A 24,630-nucleotide genomic window follows, 5' to 3' on the forward strand; every position below is an offset into this window, starting at 1 on the left:
GGGACACGTTCTCGCTGGCGTGACGCGAAGATGAGTCTCGCTTCAACATAAATTATCCACTTAACCCCTTGTCCTACGAGTTAGACTCGTGATGAAGATTTTCAACGTGATTCGACGAATATATACATTACCTGGTTAATTCGAATTCAAATTATTCCTCTGTAATCAACTATTATATTTGAAAGGAAACATAGGCGTAACGTATGCTTAGAATTTTCTTCTACTTCCAATAAATTGTTAACGACAAAGTGGCCGTGTCGATCAGAGTTGAGAAAGAAATCATAGGCCAAGGGGTTAAAGATATGTTACCATATTCTGAGCACGTGAGAAATCTCGTTTTTATGTAAAGACACTTAGCTATGCAACTTAATTACAGCATTGAAAAAATATAAAATTTAACCCTTTGCACTTTTATACAGAAAAATTGTGAACTTTGGAATTTACCATTAACCTTTGTATACTGCATCGATACGTGAAATATTGAAAGAAAATGGCTGTTAACTAACTTATGTATGATTTCTTGTTAAGTTCACTTTAAAGAACCTTGTCTACATCTAATTAGAATCCTATAAATATACTTAGTTAAAGTAATAAGCCACGAAATTGCATTTAGAGATTCAATGTTCCAGCTTCATTTCAATAGTTTGTTTAGATTCACTGAATCGAATAAAATATAATCGAGGGGATCGCCAGTGTTAACCTTTGCACTAGAGAGGTGACTCCGTCATCACGTGATTCGACACAGCAAAACTATAAAATTGAATATTTAGCATTTCCAATGAAACTTCGCATTACTATAGAAAATATTCAAATAAAATTACTTCGTCGCTTTATCTGAATCATCATTAAATTACTTTCAGTGTCGTCTCGCAAAACTTAAATATTTCCAAAAAACCTTCGCAAAGGGTTAAATCATAATAAATTCTCGATACTTCCAAATATCTCCCTTACTCAATATTCCCCCAATTTTTCCAATTCCCGAATACTATCTATAATCCTTTCATTAATCAACTTTCGGGTAAAATTCTATTCGAAACCTTCGAACTCCGACACGACGATTTCCAGTGGTCACGAGTAGAACCGCGAACCGCGGCGATTCCGAGCAAAGTGGAGTCATCGGATCGCTCGGCGCGGGACGATTTATAGAGCGACGCGAACGAAAAGAAACATCCTTTTACGGTCGTTAACATAGGAAGTAGGAAACGAGGCTGACACGCCGCCGGGATTATCCTAATATTCCGGAGTCGGCGTCGGCGGCGGTATTATCAATCAGGTTTTTACGAATCGGCGGTGCGTGTTCGCGGCCGCCGAGGGAGAGGCAGCGCGCCGCGAGACCGGGGCGATACATCACCGCCTGAAATCGGAAAAAGCGTGTTTTCCCCGGGCCGGAAAAGCCCTCGCGGACGTCGCCGCTGCCGGCGTGTCACGCGTTCCTTTTAATTACTTTTTCTTCCGTGTCACTCGAATCACACCGCGCGCACCGACGCCATCGCGCGCCCGCGCGCCCGCCCGCCGGCTCTCCGCGCGATCTAATTATTTTAATTAAAACGCGCGACGTCGCGGGGGACGCCGCGATTTCGCGACGAGGACGCGCGGGTAATTCACGGGACGCGGTCCAGGCGAGTTCATAACGTTACCGGGGACATCGGCGCCGGGATTAGGTCGCGCACCGCAATTTGGATCGGCGGGCACCGGGAACTTCGAGGACCTTCCAATCGTAGAGTTTGTTTCGTGAGGGTACGTTAATCGGCTAACCCTTTGCACTCGGAAGCATTTCGTTAGGGATGCTTAAGATTTTCTAATGAGACGATGATATTTTTGAAAATTCACTCGAAGAGAAATCGTTAAGTTAAAATTTGTTTTCGAACTCGAGGGCTCCGCTGTGGAGACAATGCAAATAATTTTCAGTTCATAACATTAAGGGCAAAGACAAATGGTAAAGACTATTGTGTATAGGATATTGATTTTATAATTTTTTGTTTTTTTATTTATTGTAAGATTTGTATCCATAATCAATTAAAAGTACAACATACAACGACTTCTCTTTGAATGCACATTTCATTTAATTATATGTGAATATGATCTTTCCACTGAAATTGCTTCGATAATATGAATGAAAAAAATCTTGGAGTGCAAAGGGTTAAAATATACACGTGCATTCGTCCTTCGACGAGTATACGTTCCATTTTTTTATCTTGCGCGCAGAACCAGAGGTTTTTCCAACTAAATTCCATAGTTGACTGATTAAGAAAGTCTTGTATTGGCTTGTTATTGATCAGGGTTTAGAGACTTGTTTGGGGATGACTATGAATGACAGGTGGGTTGAAGATAAGGGATTATTGATAAAGGGTTGATTCCATTTGAGAAAGTAAGGCGATGGTGGAGCTTCGGGTGGCCTGGACGCGGAGTTAAGTAGAATCGGTAGGTGATAGACAGACGAGCTATTGTACTCCAAGAGTTCCGATCTTCTCGAAAGTGGAGGCTGTAACTGACAATTCTACAGTTTCGGTTTTCTTTGACAGTGATCTTGAAACGAGATTGTGAAAAAGTATGGTTACAGAAGGGTCTTAAAGAGTAGCCTTAATTAGAACTACCGAATGAGTCAAAATGACCCTTTTCTCTTTTGCGAAACACTTTGAGAAATTACTGAAGAAACTAATACCTAAGCTGAAATTTAAACCGATTCAAATATGAATAAATCCATGTTCGTAGTATTCATAATGAAATCTTCAGCAGTTTAACACTAGAACTACCGAGCATTTAATACGATTAATATGCAATTCCTATAAAAATTGTAACGTTTTCAGTTTCTTCAGACATTCATTATAGTACTCAAGTGGAACTATTTAATTTCAAAATCATTTCGAATATTCAATGCTTTAAAAATATCAATAATTGCTAAACAAAAAAATCGTAACCAGTCATTTTGGTACGGTAGTTCTAATGTTCAGTGCTCGGTAGTTCCATTGTTAATCTTCAGCTTCGATGAAACGCGATCGAGGCTGCTAACTTCGTTACTCTGCTTCGCTTCGAGTTATCTGTTAGAATCCGTACATCTGAATCTACTAGAAACCACCCCTGTTTAGACTACCAACAAACAATATCCAAACTATCCTCACAGCTGATCAATCCAACCATAGCCATCATACAATCCAACCCAAGATCAGCTCACACCTCGATCCCACTACCCCTGCGACGTCCTCGCAACAATCATGCGCGATAAAGTCCGCCTCCCGAAACAGCGAAATCAGACTCCACCACGTGACAATCTCCGAAGTTTCGCTGAAGAGGAAAGACGAGCGTCCCTTTCCCTCCTCGCGGCCGCCGGTGGTCACTGTCCAGCGAGCGGAGTCGATCAAGGGGTAGGGGCCGAGGCGACAGTGCGCGCGGTCTCCCAGAAACGGGCGGAGGGAAACGGGAAAAAGGGATCAGAGAAAGAGGAAGGAAGGCCGGAGGAGGACGAAGCTCGCGCGGAGACAGGGAGGAGAAGAGCGGCGGGCCTCCGCCGGCCGAGCGAGCTGACGCGATGGAAGCGGTTCGGCTCGGATTCGACTCCGGTTGCTGGCTGGCTCGGTGTATCGTTGCTCGTCGCGAGCAGCGACGGGTCCAGTGGTGTTGCTGCCGGTGGTGCTGATGGTGCTGCTGCAGGAGCAGCTACGCGCGCTCTCCTCGGAGCGCGCGCGGCGCGGTAAACAAAAACTCAGCGGCGACGTTGTCGGATCTTCCAGCTTGGGGTTCAGGGCCTCCATCCCATTGGCCACCGCCGGATTTTTGTCCCTCTCTCCTTCTTCCTCCCTCGTCCCTCTGCACGCTCTCCGGCGGCCTTCCTCTGCGCTGCACTGCGCTAACCGACACGCTGTGCCCCTCTCGCCTCTCTTCATGCAGCACCCCTCTCTCTCCTATCCTCCTTTCTCTTATCCGCTCGTCTTTCCGTCTCCTGCCTCTCCATCCCTCCTCTTTTCCTAGCTTTTTATCTTCTTTCTTCCATTCTATCCTTCCCTCTTTCATTGTATCTTTCCCTCGTTCCTTCCCTCTCTTCCATAGGTTCTCTTCTTCCTCTCTCCCATCTTTCCCTCGTTCCTTTCTCCCTTTCGCTTCCTCCGCGTCCCCGGTCCACCTGCTGCCATACTCGAAACGGCCCCAACTGCTCGTGTGTAAACGCGTCCGCGCGAACGTCGACGTCGACGGAACGCAGAGCAAGAGGGATACGGTGAGGGAGAGAGAGAGAGAGAGAGAGAGAGGGACGCAAGAGGTGGGCTGACGCTGGCGACGCAGCATGCAGAGTAGGAGGATGAGGACGCAGAGGAGGGCGCAGGAATTCCCTCTCCGCTACTTTTCCACCCGGGTTTCGCGGCGCATCGTCTACGACACGCGCGCACACGCGTCCCTCGCCCGCCCGTGTGCACATGCACGCGTGTGCTCGCCGTTTTTTCGTTTTCTCCCCCGCTTTTTCTTCCTTTTCCCCGTTTTTTCAATTCTTTTTGCCCCCTCCCGCTCGCGGGGACCGCACGTGAAACAGAGAGCGACGCGGAGGGACACGCGGGAGACGGATCGCGCTGCTCGCCTCGCTCGCGCGCGAGCGCGTCGATACACACCCCGGCGCGGGGAGGAATCTTGCGTTTTGCGTGTGCTGCTCCCAGTGGTCACACCAGTTCGACGCGCGATTGGCTGCACACTTTTGCACGCGTGTGTGTGTGCACGCTGCATGCACGCATGTTGCGTGCGTATTTATGCGTGGTTTGATACGCACACGGGTAATACACTGTAGAGTGCACGGACACACTGAGAGATGCTCGCCGCGTGCACACCACGTGCACGCCGAGCCTCGTACACGGCCGCTCGCGATGGGACCGAGGAACGGAGGTTTTTTTGCGCGCGTCTCTTTGTCGTCGATGATGTCAGTGTGTTCGGGGATCGATTAATTTAATCGATGATTCCATTTTTTCGGGGACCTTTACGAAAATAGCTGCGGGATCTCATTAGCGAATTAACTTCCTTTTTTACTTGCTCGGCAGGAGGACGGCCACGATGAATTACCGCTCGCGGAGATGCTGAGTCTCCGTGTAATATTTCTTCGACACGTGCGTTCACTGCTAGCGGGTTCCCGCTCGCGCGGGAACCCGCGAGCAACGCCGGCGAACGCGATTATGCGCACGCAGCGCGCTTTCAGAGAAATCTTGCGTCGACCGGGATCCGTGCACTCGTGGAAGTGTTTCGACACTTGATGTAATTTAGGGCGAGTTTTCTTGTTTATTGTATCGTCATTGGAAACTTCATTATGGCTACTTTCATATAAGACTGTTTTGATAATTATTGTACTATTATTTTACTGTTGGAAGTGTTTCGACACTTGATGTAATTTAGGGCGATTTTTCTTGTTTATTGTATCGTTACTGGACTTTACTATGGCTACCTTGATGTAACACCGTTATGATAATTATTGTACTATTATTTTACTGTTACATTGAATTATTACATTATTTTAGTATTACATTGCACCATCGCCTATCTCATTATTTCACACTATACTATTACATTACTATTACATTACACCATCGCATCACACCATTACACCATCGCAATTTCCATCGCAAACACTCAACATCCTCGTCAAAACCACATTAACATTGACTACCACTAGAATTCCTACCGTCTCGAATACTAACAGTTCCTTTAACAACAATGACAAATGATATTGAAATTATTAATACTTTAATATATACTTATATAATTATATTAATATTCGGAATATTCGAAATAATTTTAAAAATAGTTGATTATTTCGAATATTCCATGCTTCGAAGACATCAATTGCTAAACAAAAAACTCGAAACCAAGACTGGTAGTTCTATCGTTAAAATCAAGTCCTATCGTAATTGTCCTTCAGCAATTTAGAAGCTCAATCATCAGTAACCGTGTCAACATGTCAAAGTACTCTACTTCACACGTTCCCAACACTATACCTATCCAAATACTCCGAACACTAGGATAGCCTATATAAACCGACACGCAACAGCGAATCGCAGGAACAAGTCGTTTCGGTTCTATCGCGTTTCTTCCCTTCTCCGTTTCTCTCGCCCCTTCGCCGTTTCACCCCCTATCCCCTTCCCGCAGCTCATCCTACTTTTCCCTCCCCTCGAGCGGCTCCGAGAGAGCGCACCCTCTCGCTAACCTACCGTGCACTTTTGTATGTTTAAATTGGGTTGCGTTCTACGCTCGCGCTTCGAGCGTTAACCGAATCCTTAATTACTATTCTGATTGCGTTCCCGACCAGCGTCCAGATATCCCCCAGCCGCCGCAGCCACCGACGTTCTCCTCTTCTTTTAATATCCAACCGGGCGATCGGGAATTTTCAGATCGTTTTCGGACACCGCGAGGAGCCCGCCGCTCCCTCGACTTCCGCCCGGCCATCCCCTTTTCACCGATCCCACCCCGCTGCGCCTCAAGTGGCGGATGATATTAACGCGATGACCGTCACGGTGGTCAGCTCACGAAATGCCCGGAGATAATTGCACCGGGGGAAACTGACGTATCAACATATTCGATGGCGCGAGTAACGAAATGATTGTGTGATACTGAACTACGTTGACTGCTAAAAACTGTGTACGTAATACTTACACCTTTGTTACGAAGATGAATAGGAATTGTTTGCTAGTACAATTGTTACAATATTATTTAGTTATTTATGTCATTGAAAATTATCTATAAATTAATTAAGCAATTGATATACAATTTAGCTTCATATATTGAAGGTTTTGTGTGTTTCGAAGAATCTTCGTCTGCAGAGGGTTAAACCGAGTTTGACCGCGGACGTCGTTTGATTAAACGGTGAAATCTGTCGGACGAACCCGGAGGTTTCGCTCTGCTCCTATTTGCCCGCGACGTCCTTGGCGATTCTCGTTCGACTTAATTAACCCTTTCGCCGGGCGTGTTTAATACGGTTTTCGGGGGACACGGTGTATACACGTGCTTCCCGCGTTCTTGCTTGGTAAACGGCCGTTTGCTTTGCGCGTGGAATCGTGTTTGTTGGATTGATACACAAGTATGTTTTAAAAGCTGCATAGAATTGACGAATTAATCGATTGAAATTAACCCTTAGGCACTCTAGGTTGTTTTGTAATCTATCAGCAACCGCAACTAATTTTTATAGTACACTGAAAATGAGAAATGCTACAACATTCCATCGATCTTTTATTTTCCTTAGCACAAAATTTGGATGTGTGGAAAATAGAATAATTTTAACGTAGTTTCTTTGATTCATTAAAACATTTAATATTATAACTGCTGCAATATTGGAGCCTACAGAGTTCAAAGGGTTAACACTAGAACTACCGAGCATTTCATACGATTAATACGCAATTCCTATAAAAACTGTAACAATAGATTACTTTCAGTTTCTTCAGACATTCATTATAGTATAACATTATAGTATAACATCTCCTCGATACTTTATTTTCCTTCTTAGTGTAACATTTGGATGTGTGGAGAATCTAATAATTTTAGGGTAGTTCCTTTGATTCATTAAAACATTCAATATTACAACTGGCGCAATATTGAAGCCTACAGAGTTCAAAGGGTTAAACGTTTCGATAATCGATTCCTTAGAACATCACGACGAAAGGTCTCAGATTTTCCCGAGATCCAGCGGGAACCGTCCGAGACAGGTGAAACCGAAGATTTTTCTGCGCCGGCGTTTTTCCCACGGAATTAATGGCGGCCTGTTACAGGGCGTCGATTACGGTGATTACACGATTTCGGTGGAACCAGTTGCCGGCGAGCTAGTAAATCAAAACGACGGCGACGGGAACGCGCGCGTTGCGTCATCGATCGCGTGCGATTTTAAGAGATCGACCGACCGCCGGGACGGCGGCGAACGGGGGGGACAGGCGCAAGGGAAGAGGGATGGCGCGGCCGGGCCGGTTACGTCGGGAGAAATCGGGGAACGCGCGGTTGTGACACGACGCGCGGCGATACGAAAATTACACATCCTGGCACGGGTTTTAGAGTTGTACACCGGCCAAGTTCCGCGTATGCGTTTCAAGTAATTACGCGAGCGCGAGGGGCGGCGAGGGGCACCGGCCGATGGAAACATTAAAGCGGATGGCAGAGGCGTTGACCAGGCCCCGAGTAGAATGCTCCCGTCACGAGCGGACGACGTGTGCATCGGCAACTTTGTTCGCGCGCGACGCCGCTGAAAGGTGAGAAGTGCCTGGGATCCCGTTCAATTTTGGAACGCGAGTCGGTCGCCTGGGATCTCCGGCGATCGAGCCTCGGCTGATGGCTGCGGTGTTTAACCCTCGGAGGTTTATTAACAGTAGGTTTACGGGCGTTTATTGTACACTTCGTTCTATTATTACTAAAAGAATTGATGCTCGTTTATTTAGGTGGAAACTGGAGATTTGATAGGTAATTGAGGTATATGTCAGTGTGATCAATCGAAATCGGCATGAACATTTACAAAATAATATTTCTGAAATCCAATATGCGTCAATTACGCGTTCCGTAAACCTAGTATTAATTGGGATGTTTCACGTTTGACGAGATGATATTTTTTGAAACTATTATTGGGGATGTTTAACGTTTTTCAACGAGATGATATTCTTTGAAACTGTCATTGGAGATGTTTCACGGTTTTTGACGAGGTAATATTCTTTGAAATTATCGTTGAGGATGTTTAACGTTTTTCGACGAGATGGTATTCTTTCAAACTATCATTGGGGATATTTCACGTTTGACGAGATGATATACTTTGAATTATCATTGAGGATGTTTCACGTTTGACGAGATGATATTCTTTGAAGCTATCATCTCGTCAAAAAACGTTGAATATTCATAATAAGATACTTCCGAGTGTAAAGGGTTGAGAAAACTGTTTCACCTGCATGGGAGTTTGATGGTTATAATGACTCTGTATAGTCGATGGGAAATCATGAGGACATTGAGGAACGAAGTTGTTTTGTTATAATATTTCTCGAATTGATACATTGTACAGAGTATAATATTAAATATCAAATTTTAACTGTTTCTTGACGAGATGATAGCTTCAAAGAATATCATCTCGTCAAACGTGAAATATACCTAATAAGAAACCTCCCAGTGCAAAAGGTTAAGAAAACTGTTTCGACTGCATGGGAATTCGATGGCTAAAATTTGATATTCAATATTACATTAGTAACATTAGTAACTCACATTAGTAACACTAAGTTACAATGTAAATACTAAAACAGCAAAAGAGTACATTCTTTTTCTCTATTACGTAATCACTCAATGCGCAATTCGACAGGATCTTAGGTTTTCCATACCATACACAATCCTAGCTCAAATGATCAATACGCGACGAGTCATTTATTCCACGATCCTGCCACTAGCGATCGCATCTCAACGTGCGACTATCGACTCACTACCATACATCAAGATCTCCATCCCATCGACGAACCCTTTGTTCTACGATTATTCTAGCCGCCAGTAGCCTCGACTACTACCGAGGCACTACCGTACATCCGTACGTTCACGATATCCATAACGAAACGAAAAGCCGCTTGTAAAGCGCGCGATCGGCGGGCATTTCTCGAAATAAATGAAAGGCGACTGCTCGCGCGAAGCCGTCGCGTCGAGAGGACTACGGGCGTCGTAGAAAGCGAGGAGAGATATTCGATCAATCGAACGTTAACGAGGGGAGTCGTTCGTTCGCTCGATGATACCGCGACGACGTCGTCGTCGTCGTCGTCGTCGTCGTCCGCGGGACACGCTAATGAAGTAAATCTCGCGTAGAAAGAGCAAGCGAGAGAGAAAGAGGAAAAAAGAAAGAAAGGCGGCCACTCGCGAATGCTAATCGGCGGGCAGCGGCGAGCGTTAGCGGATGTACGACGATTGCGCGGCGCCGCGGCCGGGGGAACGAAAGTTCAGCCCGAGTCGATATAACTTCCAGCTCGCAGCACTTTCATGAAACTATTTAGCCGGCCGGCGAGCCGCGCCATCGACGGCCAGGAAAGTGATTGGATAACTTCGTCGTTAAACGAGGAACACAATTAAAGTTACAATTAAGATACTAATCGAACCGGCCGCCTCCGCCGCCGCGTCATTCACTGCGACGTGATTTCGAGGAACGATCTATCCGCGCGGTGTCCCTCGGGAGGACGCTTCCGAACGGTGTCGCGTCGCGAAATCGCTTTAACCCCTTGCCCTACAACAACGAGTGAGACTCGTGGTGAAGATTTTCAGCATGATTCAACGAATATATATATATTGCTTAGTTCATTCGAATTCAAAGCAAATATTATTCCTCTGTAATTAATTATGATACTTAGGAAATATAGGCATAACATATGCTTAGGATTTTTCTCTTTTTCCAATGATTTGTTAATGACGAAGGAGCCGTGTCGATCAGGAAAGAAGTCATAGGCCAAGGGGTTGAGAGGACTATCGACGACACCTTCAGGGCACGTTAGAGTCCTGAGTATTTTTGCCATAGAAATAAAAGCCCAAACCGTTACTTCGATAATTCAGTTGTAGTTGCTTCGGCACGTTCTGCCAGTTTTGTGGATTTACTGTAACTTTTACCTTACATCTGTTCGCCGGAAGTCGAGGCGATCCTTGGTTTTATCACTTGCTATGGTCAGTGATAAGAAAGCTCGGGACCCTCGCGTGGGTCACCCGGGGGTTGCAATCGGCAACCCCTCCAGGATCACACTGATTAGATACATTGGATTTTTGAATTTTCCTGTAGGAACGTTAAAGGACTATTGGGAGTTTAATTGGTTTTTATCCAACTTGCGTTTTCAATTTTATTATTCGTTTCTTTAAGTGTATATCTTCTTAACCCTTCGCACTGCAGATGGTTTTGTAATTTATTAGCAAGTAATTTTTATGGTGTCTCTAGTAAAAATTACAAATGCTATAACATTGTAGTTTCCTTAGTACAAAATTTGGATTTTTGGAAAATTTAATAACTTTAGGGTAGTTTCTTTGATTCATTCAATTCTTTGGTGCAATATTGGAGCCTACAGAGTTCAAAAGGTTAAGGTCTTACTATGATAAAAGTTCTTTGAATTTGTGGAGTCATTCGTCGAGTCGAATAATTTTAGGGTAGTTTCTCTGATTCGTTAAAATATTTAATATTATAACTGGCAATATTGGAGCCTACAGAGTGCAAAGGGTTAATAATTGACATAGAAGTATTTTGTTGGTTATCACTTTTGTGATTACCAGGTTGGTTTCGAGATGATTGCTGAATAATAATTGACATGTTTGCGTTTTATAACGATTCTGTAAGGATACTAAAGTATCGTGTTCTGCGTTCGTTACGTTTCCACGGTTCCGTGTTTCCACCGTTTACGGCGAAAACGCGGAAAGACTTGGTCAGAAATTATCGCGGCCGACTTTAGGGGATCAGTTATCGGTAATTACGGTCGTCATCCCGACAGACGTCGGTGAACGTTTCCGTCCGCTTTTCCGCCACGCCAACTTCTTTCCAGCTGCAACGAGTTGGATTCCATAGACAGTCTCCTTGGATACTTCTCGCTTGTCGAAGCCGGGACGCAGTAAACATGTGATATCTATCGTTTCTTGCGAGTGGTCTACGAAGATTTTGATTTCATTTATTAATTTATTAGAATACCTGTAATACAGGCCTAGCGAGATTTTATTGGATCTTTGGAAAGAGGTCTAGATGACTGAGATGTCTTTAGCTGTTATGGGTGTAACACAATCATTTTGATTATGAGGATTGCGAAGAAATGATGAAGATTACGAAGTAATGGTAAAGATTGCAAAGAAATGGAAAAGATTGCAAAGAAATGATAGAGATTACGCGAAGCAATGGTAAAGATTGTACAGAAATGGCAAAGATTTGAAAAGAAGTGGCAAAGATTGTACAGCAATTATAAAGATTACGAAGCAGTGGTAAAGATTGTACAGAAATGGCTAAGCTTGCGAAGAAATGGCGAAGATTGCAAAGAAATAATAAAGATTACGAAATAATAGTAAAGATTGTACAGAAATGACCAAGCTTGCGAAGAAATCTCAAAGATTGTACAGCAATGATAGAGATTACAAAGCAATGGTAACGATAGCGCAGAAGTGGCACAGCTTGCAAAGAAATGGCAAAGATTGTACAGCAATGATAGAGATTACAAAGCAATGGTAACGATAGCGCAAAAGTGGCAAAGCTTGCAAAGAAATGGCAAAGATTGTACAGCAGTGATAGAGATTGCAAAGCAATGGTAAAGATTGCGCAGAAATGGCCAAGCTCGCGAACAAATCGCAAAGATTGCAAACAAATAATAAAGATTACAAAGCAATGGTAAAGATAGCGTAGAAACGGCAAAGATTGTGGAATACTAAAGAGTACAAAGAAATGATAAAGACTGTAAAGAAATGTCAAAATCGTTTCAACAACTCCCAGGATTTTGTAGATCCACCAGAAATCGTTTCGGCGGCACACAGCTCGAACGGCAGAAAAATCGAAAGGAAGGTAAACCGCGAACGAAATCGATTCAAGCCGAGATCTCTTAATAATCTCCCCACGAGCGGTGCGAGAAGTTCCCTCTTGTCGAGGAGCGAAACGGTAATTTCATCAAACGGTGAACCGGCCGAGCAAATACCGGCGGGCACAAAGGATACAATTGCTCTCGACGGCTCCGTGGGCTGGATTATTAATTATGCTTCCTCTCCCAGAAGTGTGGCTCGCGAGCGTTTCGATTACCATAACGCGCCGGCGGTTAGCGCGCGTGAAAATTTCATCGATTACGCGCGCGCGGAGACGTAACCCGAGTTTTCGGATTTTCCGGGCGAATTGTTCGCCGACCGGAGAGGAATTTCGCGCGAGTTCCGAGGAAATCCTCCCGGCGATCCCCTTTAACTTTCATCTTGCCAACCAAAATGTCTGCGTTTATCGACATTTCGGTATTACACTGTTTCCCCATGGCTTCTTCGTTCCCGCGACTCAACTCAATGGAAAAATCTTTGACAAACAGACGTTTGAGACAATTTTCTACGACATAAGAATTAACTCATTCGAGACGGATTAACACGTTGTGCTCATTCCAAGCAAATCTGATGTTTAAAATATCACTCAGTAATAGTTCAGTAATAATTTATATGGAGAAACACGTAGATTCCTAGGAACAATACAATAAAATACAAAATAAACATCCATGAACCTAGTTAACGTTCCAAAAAATTCATTTCACATTTCAACTGTAACTCAAATGTTTGAAACATCACTCAGTAATAGCTCAGAAATAATTTCTATAGAAAAACTCGTAGATTCGTAGGAACAATACAATAAAATATAGAATAGACGTCCATAAACCTAGCATTAACGTTTCAAAAACTTCATTTCACATTTCAACTGTAACTCAAATGTTTGAAACATCACTCAGTAATAGCTCAGTGATAATTTCTATAGAAAAACACGTGGTTTCCTAGGAACTATGCAATAAAAAAAATTCAGTTCACATTTCAACTGGATATCAAATGTTTAAAACATTATTCAGTAATAGTTTAGTAATAATTTCTATAAAGAACCCGTAGATTCCTAGGGACAATACAATAAAATACAGAATAGACGTCGATGAACCTAGTGAACGTTCCAAAAAATTCATTTCACATTTCAACTGTAACTCAAATGTTTGAAACATCACTCAGTAATAATTCAGTGATAATTTCTATAAAAAAACACGTGGTTTCCTAGGAACAACGCAATAAAAAAAAATTAATTTCACATTTCAACTGTAACTGACACGTTCGAAAGCCGACACGACAGCGATCGATCGATCTCGAGTCGACGGCGTGCCGATCACGAGAAGATTACGATTAATGTTTTCGAAGCTGAAGGCGAGATTTTCTGTTTTCGTTCGCCGGTTAGCGCGGAGGTTGGCACCGGCTCGTTCGCCAGGTATTTTTAGGGTTTGCAGCGTGAGTCAACGGCGACGACGCGCGACGCGTAACGCGTAACGCGTCCCGTTCTCTTTCGCGCGACGCGTGTATCTGTGTAAATACCGTCGGCCTTGCACCTTGATTTACTTTCGTCGTTTTTATCGGACCGCTACGCGCCGCGGCCCACGCGGACCTGACGATAAGCAAGGAAAACGAACCACCTGGCCATCTTCCTGGAACATTCATCCTTTCCGGACGAAGTCCGAGTTTCGCAGGATTTCGTGGAACTCCTCGTCTCAAACGTGTTATTCGACGGTACAATAAAACGTTAGTTCGCACCTTTGCTTCGGCACTTTTCACCGTTGGAAACGGAGAATCGTTGGATTCGTACATCTTTTCCTTTGATAACTATTGAAATCCTTTCGCTCGGTGTTACGCGCCCAAAAATGACAGTAGGACACACCGTCGCTGTCGCGTGGGAAACAAAAGGAGCCTCTACCACGGCCGGCCGATCGGTATGCGTGTCCAAGTCGCACTGATTGGCCGCTCGGTGGATGCTCCTTTTTCCTATAAATATGCCGACTGGTACGGTAGTTCTAGTGTTAAAAATGTATCGATATAATCACCGACGCTCGCGATTTTACTACCTGAACTTTAATCAGCATTCAACGTGTTAACACTCTGCGGGTCCGAGTAACATTGGCATCTTGTTGATTTATTTCATTTTGCACTCGAACCGGTGAATAAAATGGGGCAACCGCTTAACTCCAACTTTTATACGCTCAGGCGTGAAAGTTTGTCATTGTAACTCGAAAGTTACGAAATACATTCGTATAGAATACATTGTTTATTCGCATTCATATTTATTAATGTTGTACCGCGTAGATTTTGTTATAATCATAAAGAAAAATTCGGCTTATAGAGGGTTAACCCCTTGCCCTATGATATCTTTCTCAACTCTGATCGATACGGCTGCTTTCTGATGAATAATTTATTAGAAAAAGCGAAAAATTCCAAGCATATGTCATGCCTATATTTCCTTTTAAGTGTAACAATTGATTAGAGGAATAATGTTTAACTCGTATGAACTGAGCAATATATATATATCTATAGCGAAATACAGAAAATGAAAATATAATATTAACCCCTTGTCCTACGACAACCAGTGAGACTCGCGATGAAGATTTCTATACTAATTTAACGTTTGAGACATAATTCGAGATATATATATATATCCGTTGGATTATGTTGAAAATCTTCACGACGAGTCACTCGTCATAGGACAAGAGGTTAACATTACATTCCCTTCATTTTCTGTATCTCGCTCTACGAAATTTACCCGGCGTTCAACGCGTTAAAATTCGAACCGCGCGATTCCGCGTCACGCAGCGAATGCATAGTGGAGCCGAACAGCGCGAAGAAACGCGCCGTCGGTGTTTAGAACGGATGTAAAAAGCCCCGAGCCTCTCGCGGCGAGCCGCTATGAGTGACACTACTCGCACGGATCCTCTCCGAAGTGTCACCTGAAAATAACTCACCATTGCTATTCTAGTAGCACGCATACAAGTGCACGGGCGCAGCGCCACCAAAGTCCTCGTACGCATTTAAATCAAGGCGGACTCCTCGAGGGCAACTCTCCGGCATCGAAGCCGGGGCTTCAAAGCGAAGCAACGGACTTTCTATCCGCGCGCGTTCTCCGCGGCAGAAAACAATTAAAATGCGCGCACGGGATGCTTCGCGGGCTCGGCGAAATCGCGACCGCTCCTCCCCTTTTCCTCCTCCCTCCCTCCCTACGATGCCTCCTTTCCCCCCTCGCCGCCGCGGCGTTTCCTTGCAGCTTTATCTCCTTTTATTTCGCCGTTCGTCCTGTTTCTATCCGCTCCCCTCCCGTCTTCCTTCGGCGTTTTTTGCTCGCCGACGGCCCGATTTATCGGTGCCATCTCTCGAAGCACGGAAACGCTTTCTTGCGCCCGTCGGCAGCCGTAGAAATTGATAACAACGTGTCGATCGCCGGATCGCGCGCGTCCCGACGTTTCGACGTGTCCACGCTTCGCGGGCAGCTTGTTTGCATCGAGAGTCTGTCTGGATTTCGGTCGGCCGAGTCTTGCGCGTCGACGGATTATTGGGAGATCTAATTAGATTACGAGAATGTCAGGGGTCTGTGGTTGTTTCTGATTTGCTGATTAACACTGAAACTACCGAGCACTTCGACTTTTGAATATTTCTCTATAGAAACTCCAAGAGCGCATCGGTTCGGGCTTTAATTGATTTACAATTCAATTTGCGTAGTGCTGAATGAATTTCTTTAATAATTTCTCAGAAACATTTGTTACCTTTCTAATGATTGCGAAAAGGAGACATCAGGCATCGGTCATTTGACCCCTTTGGTAGTTTTAGTGTTAACACTTTGCATTCAACGTTTTCTGATGAGATATAGGTGATATCGTTCGAAACTAATTTAACGATAATTCATAGATAGATCAACCCTTAGCACTCCAGAAGTTTTCCACCGGAAATATTCAATATTTTCTAATAAGACAGAGATGACATTTTCTTAGATCTATTTTTAGATTTATTTTTCTTTCAATATTTCGTACATGCATTATATCAAAGTTTTGCTGTGTCGAATCATTTGGTGATTTAGAGGTGCCTGGAGTGCAAAGGGTTAAGCAACGGAGGTGTTTCATTGAACTATTCCACGCAGCAACGCGAAGTTTCATCTAAACTATTAAACATTCAACTTCATAGTTTTCTTATATCGAATCGTGAGTCACCTCTCGAGTGCAAAAGTTAATCGAAGACGCGAGTAGTGTGATGATCATGAAGATTAACGAAGCTTCTTTTTTCTCGATGATTCTACGAATTTCGATTTGCGATTTTTCGAGTCGAAGGTTTTCTTTTACAGTTTAATCGCACGCTTGCCCGGTTCTGCCGAGTTAATTTAGCTTTTACGAAAGATCGCTATCGGAAAGCGAGTATCGTGCGCGGAGCCGAGAAGACGTAGGAACGATAACATCGTTCCGGGAACAGTTTAGAATGCGCTCGGTAAAATGCAAAACGAAGCCGGGTGAAAGTATACGGAGAAATGGGCCAATGATCTGTCCGGTCGACGCTCCTGAGCCGAATCAATCGATCAATCTTTCGGCGTTCCGACTGTTTATGTTTTTCTACCTACCGCGCCGGAATCCACGGGCGAACCGCGAAACTTCGTATCCGAACGCGTCCGTGAAAGTCGAGGCTCCTCCGGTTTCTACGGCTGGAAACGCGTCGCTTCCGTTCGACGACGATTTGACGGAGCCCTTCGCGAGGAAATACCGGGGATAATCGTCGATTAATTCCTTGCCGCACAATGACGAGTGAGACTGATGAAGATTTCTAGACTAATTTAACAACAATCGATTTATTCACTACCCACGGATCGAAGCAAACTATTTTGCTATTATCATTGTATTATCTTCAAATAAAATTTCCACTTAGAATAGACAATTCTGTTGCATTTCCAAATTCTCAATAACGAAAGTAAACAGTACGCCAACGGATTAATATTCTATCATTCCTCTCGCGTCCTCTTCGCTCTATTCTAATTTACTCTATTTCCCTATACTCTACTTCACACAACTTCGCGTCACTTTACTAATCTCCACATTCGTTCTACTCTATTTCCCTTCGATCCGCTCGTTCCCATACTTCTCCCCCCTCGAAAAGAATGAATAGCCAATCAATCGGAAATCACCGATGCCCGCGCCATCAAAAACGCAACCGTCAATCATCAATCATTCCAACAACACTCCACCCCACGCCGGTAGCCCCTCGCACCGAAACACTCGTATCTACTTACCTCTCTCTCGAACGAGTCCCCCATTGACTGCGGCCCGCCGATCCAGGGTTAACGCGCGTTAAAGTAAAAGCGTGTCCGCGGGAAACTCGCCGGCCAATTAATCTGCCTGATAATCCGGCGTGGAGGGCCCCGGCGAACAAGAGAAAGCGTTCGTAGGAAACTCGCCGCGCAAAGGGAACGCATGCTCGAATACATAAATGCAAATAACACGTGATACCGCCGCCGCCGCCACCGCCGCCGTAGACGACGGCGGAGCGTGTACAAGTATCGCGGCTAACCTGTTGCGCGTCATTCATTTTGGTACTGATCCCGAGGTCCACGTTTGTTTGAAAATCAATCCCCACCCAGCCCGCCGGCCCGGCAGCCAGCTGATGAAACTGACCAATATTTGTAACCGGCACCGACCGACCGACCGACCGACCGACCGACCGACCGACAGACCGACCGGCCGGTCGAAACCGGGTCGGGATCACCCAACCCCCTCTGCGCCGCCCCCGCCCCTCGACGAACCGGCGAACAAAAAGTCATTGGGTCCCGTCTGCCCGCTCACGGGACACAAAGAGTTATTAGCCGCATGGAAATTCGATGACGAGCGCGGGAACGCTCGTCACCGTCGCGATTATCGGAGATTCGGGGCTTCCCCGTTTTTCCTGCTACCCTTTCTTTCCGAATTTTCGAATTTCTATGTGAATCACGGTGTTCGGGATTGAGTTTGGAATTTGTGGGTTTTGGATGACGCGGTTTTGGAGGATGGAGGTTTTTTAGGGTTGTATGGGTGATTTTGGAGACAATGGTGGATGGAGGAAGATTTTGTGTTTGAGGGTTCGAGAATTTGGTTTTGTAATTTATGTGTCATTTAGAGGAATGATTATTGGGAATTTTCGATTTTGGATTATACTCTGCTGGTTGGAGATTGGAATGTGTGGATTTTGGATGTGTTTTTGGAGGGTGGAGATCTTGTAGTGTTGTATGGATGATTTTGTTTGTGTTTGAGGGTTCGAGAATTTGGTTTTGTAATTTATGTAATTTATAGTGATAATGATCGGGAATTTTCGACTTTGGATTATACTCTGCCGATTTGAGTTTGGAATATATGGATTTTAGATGACGCGTTTTTGGAGGATGGAGGAATTTTAGTGTTGTATGGGTGATTTTGGAGAGTCAATGATGGACGGAGGAAGATTTTGTTTGTGTTCGAGGAATCGAGAATTTGGTTTTGTAATTTATGTGTCATTTATAGTAATAATAATCGGGAATTTTCGACTTCTTCTGGTGTGAGTTTTCAATACATAAATTTTGAATGTGGTTTTGGAAAATGAAGATTTTTTAGACTATTCTGTATAAGATTTTGGAGAGTCAACAACGGAACACAGGGAAGATTTCACGTTCGTGTTCGAGGAATCGAGAATTTGGTGTTATAACGAGTGAAAGGTTTTTTGGAATTTGTGTTTGACGAAGGGAGCGGTATTCCGTTGTTTGAGTTAGATTAGACGCTCTGTGTGTTTCTACTGGAAAACTGCCTACCTTGTCGAAGCCGGAGAACACGCGATGCGAAGAATAGACACCCTTGTCCTGCGGGTAGACCCGGTCTTCGGGATCCCTCGAGCAAATACGGTCCATCGATTTCGAGTATCACTTTCGAAGTGTCCGGAAATGTGTCCTTCGTAGCCTGAAACCGAACGTAGAATTTTCCAGTGAATAGAAGTGCTTGTTAAGAACCACAGTGCGAGCGTACATATGTAGCGAGGTTGAAACAATGTTAACCCTTTGCACTCGAAAGGTGACTCAATCACCATTCGATATAACAAAACTACAAAATGTTATATATAATATTATGTTTCATCACATCAATATGTAAAATATTTATATAAAATACCTTCGTTTCTTAATTTACGTATTTCTCATTAGTTTCCAAATAATGCCGTTTAGGAAAGTGTCGAATATTTCTAGTGGAAAGCTTCCGAGTGCAAAGGATTAAAAGTTCTCTCATATTCCTAATTACTATAAACTTTCAAAGAATATATTATAAACACCTACAACTAACTTAACACTAGAACTACTAAGCATTTGATACGATTGAAATTTAATGGCTATGAATATGTAACAATAGATTATTTCAGGTTTCTTCAGACATTCATCATATTCAAGTGAATATTCAACGCTTCGAAGATAACCCTTTGCACTCAGAAGTTTTTCACTAGAAATACTTTAACATTCTCTGATGACACGAAATCGATATTTTACGAAACAAAGTCGATGAGAAATCATGCGTACAGTGAGGAACTAAGCTATTCTATTCGAATATTTCTCAAAACGATGCATTATAGGAAATATAATATTAAACATCAATTTCATAGTTTTACTGTGTGAAATCAAGTGAGAGTTACCTCTCAAGTTAAGGGTTAATAGCAAAACAGAAAAACCAGTCATTTCACTGGTACGGTAGTTCCAGTTATAAACACTCTTAAAAATCCAGAGTGCTTTCCGATCGTCTTTCCAATTTCCATCAGACAGAAATCGCGTCGGGTAAAAAACGATCGCGTTCATCGCGAAAGTTCGCCAGTCGATTTACGCGTGGCGCGGAATAATTGCGACGCACGCACGCTCGCACGCTCGCTAGGAAATTACTCTGTAAATAAATCGCCCGTGATCGTTCCCCTGTTGGACGCGTTTCCGATCGCGTATATTTAGTGCCGGCCGCGTCTAATTCAGCCTCGGTTCACCGAAGAATGACTAATTCGACGGCGTCGAGGGACGCGCGAGCCGCCGACGCCGGACATTTCAAAGCGGCGATCGCGCGGAGGGGAGAATTTGACCCCTTGAACCGGATAGCGGCCGCGAGCAGAAAGAGCACGCCGAGTATCGGAAGCTTTGGCAGTGGCTCACGGTCAAGCGGATCGGGAAAAAAGTTGCGGCGCGATGGCGGGCTGCCAGGATTACTTTCGTGGCGTTAAATTAATTTCGACTCACCCCGTGGACCATCCCCGTGTCTTCCTCCTCGGGGCCCGAGCTCGAAGAAGTTCGAGGAGCGCTGATATTCTAAACATCCCTCGGAGGAGGATTTCCCTTTCGAAACATTCCTCGCCCAGTTCGCCGGGCGACTTCGAAATTTCAGGGAACTTGGGATTCGAAGATGCATAACTCTAGTAATTTAGTTTAGGGAACGATTTAACTTGCTACGCGTGGATAGTGAGATTTTTGCTTTTAATTTTGAAGATCGGGTTGTTGGATTAAACGTTTGGATGATATTTTGTGGATATTTAGCAAAGCGGGAGTGTTGGGTGTGTATGAGAACAAATTAATGAGAGTACTTGTGTAATGAAAGATCGAAGCGAAACAAAGAAGAATTAGATTTTATGTGAAAAAATGAAGAATTCATCTCTGAAAGAGTTAGTATCATTTACGATGACGTGTATGATCGTCGAACACTTAATCCTTTGTACTCGAGAGGCGACTCTCGGTGATTCGATACAACAGAACTATGAAGTTGAATATTTAATATTTCGAATTAAAGTTTGCATTGCTACGTGAAACATTTAGATAAAACACTTCTGTTGTTTCATTTATCTATGGATTATCGTTAACTTAGTTTCAAACAATGTGACCTATATCTCGTCAGAAAATGTTGAATATTTCCATTGAGAAACTTTCGAGTGCAAAGGATTAATAAGAGTATTTATCTAATGAGATCACAAATATTGTGTTATTACAGAAAAATATCAGAAAATAACATTTATTCGAATAAATTTACTTTGATTTATTTCTCAAAGAATATAGTAAGAAAATTATAATTGATACTAATAAACAGAAGCAAAGGGTTCAAAGGGTTAAAGTCTTATGGAAAAAGAATTCTTTGAATTTGTCGAGTCATTCGTCGAGTCGAATAATTTTAGGGTAATTTCTTTAAGATTCATTAAAATATCTAATATTATTCTTAGTGCAATATTGGAGCCTACAGAGTTCAAAGGTTTAACTGATTAACGAGCATGTTATTCTCTTCCGAGAAGCGTACACGCCGAAGAGGGCGTCGCGCGTTACACAACGAAAAATCAGAGAGGAACTGCCGGTTCCTGAATGAATTATATAACGGGTGGACGGTGAAAAAAAGGGAAAATCGCGCGACGGGGAAAAAAAGGGGGAAGCTTCGTAGCCGGAAAGGGTCCGGCGCTCGCGCGGAATTCCGTGAAATATGGGGCGTCGTTTCGAGACGCGCGGCGGTGTTTCTTTTCCCGTGTGCGATCGCGATCATAAATCACGGGAATAGTTTAATTAGTAGCCCAGCCCTTCGGCCGGTCGAGTGTCGCGATACGGGTCACGGGGAAAGGAAGGGACACTCGTCGCGAGGAGGGCGGGCAAAGGGCGAGGGTCGATGTCGGGTGGAGTGGGAAAACGGAAGGAAGAATCGCTTAATTCGCACGCGCGCGCGCGCGCGCTCGCTTGCGAGCGCTCCGCTCGGATATGTAAATTTAATAACGCCAATTTGGTGTGGGTGCGGAGCGTCGCGCAGGACAGTTTACATGTGCTGGCTGTGCATTATGCATGCGTATTGTGTGCACCTGTTGCCCCAAATCAAGGTTCGCCTCTCCCGCGGAAACCTAATGCCGCATAATTGTGCTTTGAACGCAAACAACGCGGGCGACAACGAAAAAAAAGAAGCCAGGGAGGAACAGGGAGAAAGAGAGAGAGTGAGCGAGAGAGAGGAGGGAGGAAAGAAAGGGGGTTGAAAAACGAAGGGGGAGAGTGAAACGACGCCGGAGCCACGACTGCGCGTTATCTTGCTCATGCGATATTAATGAGACTCATTTTCATAAATGCCGCTCCGGCCGGCATTAAAATTTATATTACTCTTAGACTTACTATCCTCTAGCTGGCCGGCGCCCCCCGCGCTCCGCGGGAAATCTGTGTCGCGACGGGGGCGAAAGCGAGACACCGAGAGGTTTTCCCTCTTTCCCGCGAGCCGCCTTTACGTCGAATTCAATCGCTTCGCCACTTGAATCCGCTCGCGTGTTCGTCGCTGTTGGTTTAGTTCCCTCCTCAAGTTGACACCCTAGAGTTTCTTTAGTTCCCTCTTCAAGTTCACGCTTACCTTAGGGTTTCTTAGCTCCCTCTTCAAGTTGACACCTAGACCCTGGAGTTTCCCACTTCAGTTCCCTTTCCAAGTTGACACCTGGACTCTAGAGTTCCTTACTTTAGCGCCCACTTCGGGCTATCTAGACCCTAGACGTCTGCGTTAGGGTTTAATCATTCCGTAAATCGCCGAAGGCTATCGTACTACGTTAGAACCAATTATCCATCGGAAACACGTGTTTTTGAGACAGGCTGTTTGAGAGCGCGTCCAAGACGAGGTTCGGTTGACAAGTTGACCCTTTGCACTCGAGAGGCGACTCTCAGTCACCGTTTGATTTGATGCAACAAAATTAGTGTTATATATTATATTAACTTTCGTAGAATGCATCGATATGTGAAATATTGAAATAAAATAGCTTTGTTTCTTAATTTATGTGTTTTCTCATTAGTTCGTCTCAAATATCGTCTATGTCTCATCGGAAAGTGTCGGATGTTTCTAGTGGAAAGCTGTCGAGTGCAAAGGGTTAACTCGAGGAGTTCGGGATGTTACTGTGCGTTGATATAATTCTACTTTGGATTTGTGTTATATCTAAAATGTTACATAAACGTAGGATTAGCAATTAATTTTTGGGCGCGCAACACCGAGCGAAAGGATTTCAATAGCTATCAAAGGAAAAGCTGTACGAATCCAATGATTCTCCGTTCCCAACGGTGAAAAGTGCCGAAGCAAAGGTACGAACTAACGTTTTATTGTACCGTCAAATAACACGTTTGAGACGAAGAGTTCCACGAAATCCTGCGAAACTCGGACTTCGTCCAGAAAGGATGAATGTTCCAGGAAGATGGCCAGGTGGTTCGTTTTCCTTGCAGCGCGGGAACGTTATCGCCAGGTCCGCGTGGGCCGCGGCGCGTAGCGGTCCGATAAAAGCGACGAAAGTAAATCAAGGTGCAAGGCCGACATTTAGACAGATACTACCTGCGGAGAGGCTCCTTTTGATTCCCACGCGACAGTGACGCCCTGTCATTTTTGGGCGCACAGGCTACCAACCCAAGAATCTCCTATCCTCTCAGAACGGAGTCACGTACACCCATGTTCCACCGATTCCTCCTATAATCATCCGATCTGTTCCTCCGCGATCGCGTTAGACGTCCACGGCCTCGTCTCCGACGCGAACGGTACCCCGGCTATCGTATTCCGTGATCGAAAACGATTTGCAATAGAGGATCGGCCGTCCGACCGCAAGCCTTCCGATCGATCCACGGCCGGCATCGACTTCTCGCCGGTTAATACCGATGCGCCGCGCGGAGGGACCAGCTGTTTGTCACGGTGCAATGAGTTTCGCGGCCTGCATGCGTACACGGAGTTCGCAGCAGCCTCGCCCAGATCCCGCGGAATTTCAGTTCGATCGGTAACACACTTTTCAGGGGCGAAGCGGGGCGGGCCGGGGAGGGCGAAAGGAGAAGAGGAGCGGAGCGGCGCAGAGCCGGGAGGATACCCGCCTCCTCCCCGTCACGTCGCCGCGATCCATCCTCGAGAGCGTCGCGCATCGGGCCCAGGTGAAATATCGTTAATCGAGCGACGCTGGGACCGCGAGAACCGCCGCGGAGGATACATTTTAATAGCCGCGACGCGTACGGCGATATCAATTATCAACGGGACGATCTGGCTCTCGCGCGGGCCCTGATTTATCGTAATAACAGGCCGCGCGCGCGGTCGCCTAGGTATTTATACGCTCGGATGGAAATTCCGCGATCGCGATCGCGCGCGTTTCTCTCCCCGCGGTGACGAACCGATACGACCGCGGTGCCGCGTCGTCCGATTTTCTCCTCGTCCGTGGACATCGAAG

At 44.8% G+C, this 24,630-nt stretch overlaps 1 protein-coding gene across 6 annotated transcripts in view; it reads right to left on the reverse strand.

Annotated features, from left to right (window-relative positions):
* Positions 1-24,630, reverse strand: part of LOC116424060 (uncharacterized) — a 203,627-nt gene that overhangs the window by 53,672 nt on the left and 125,325 nt on the right. For 5 of the 6 annotated variants that reach the window (XR_012999835.1, XM_076372740.1, XM_076372739.1 and 2 more), the window contains one exon: positions 19,241-19,385. Coding sequence is in view for 5 of the 6 variants with exons in the window: in XM_076372740.1 (XP_076228855.1) it covers positions 19,241-19,385 (145 nt within the window). In the remaining variant the exon portion in view is untranslated. Of the gene's footprint in view, positions 1-19,240; positions 19,386-20,686; positions 20,836-24,630 lie in introns of all 6 variants that reach the window. The other variant, XM_076372741.1, reaches the window with a different exon arrangement.

The sequence above is a fragment of the Nomia melanderi genome, chromosome 12 (assembly GCF_051020985.1).
Source record: "Nomia melanderi isolate GNS246 chromosome 12, iyNomMela1, whole genome shotgun sequence".
Classification (NCBI taxonomy): domain Eukaryota; kingdom Metazoa; phylum Arthropoda; class Insecta; order Hymenoptera; family Halictidae; genus Nomia; species Nomia melanderi.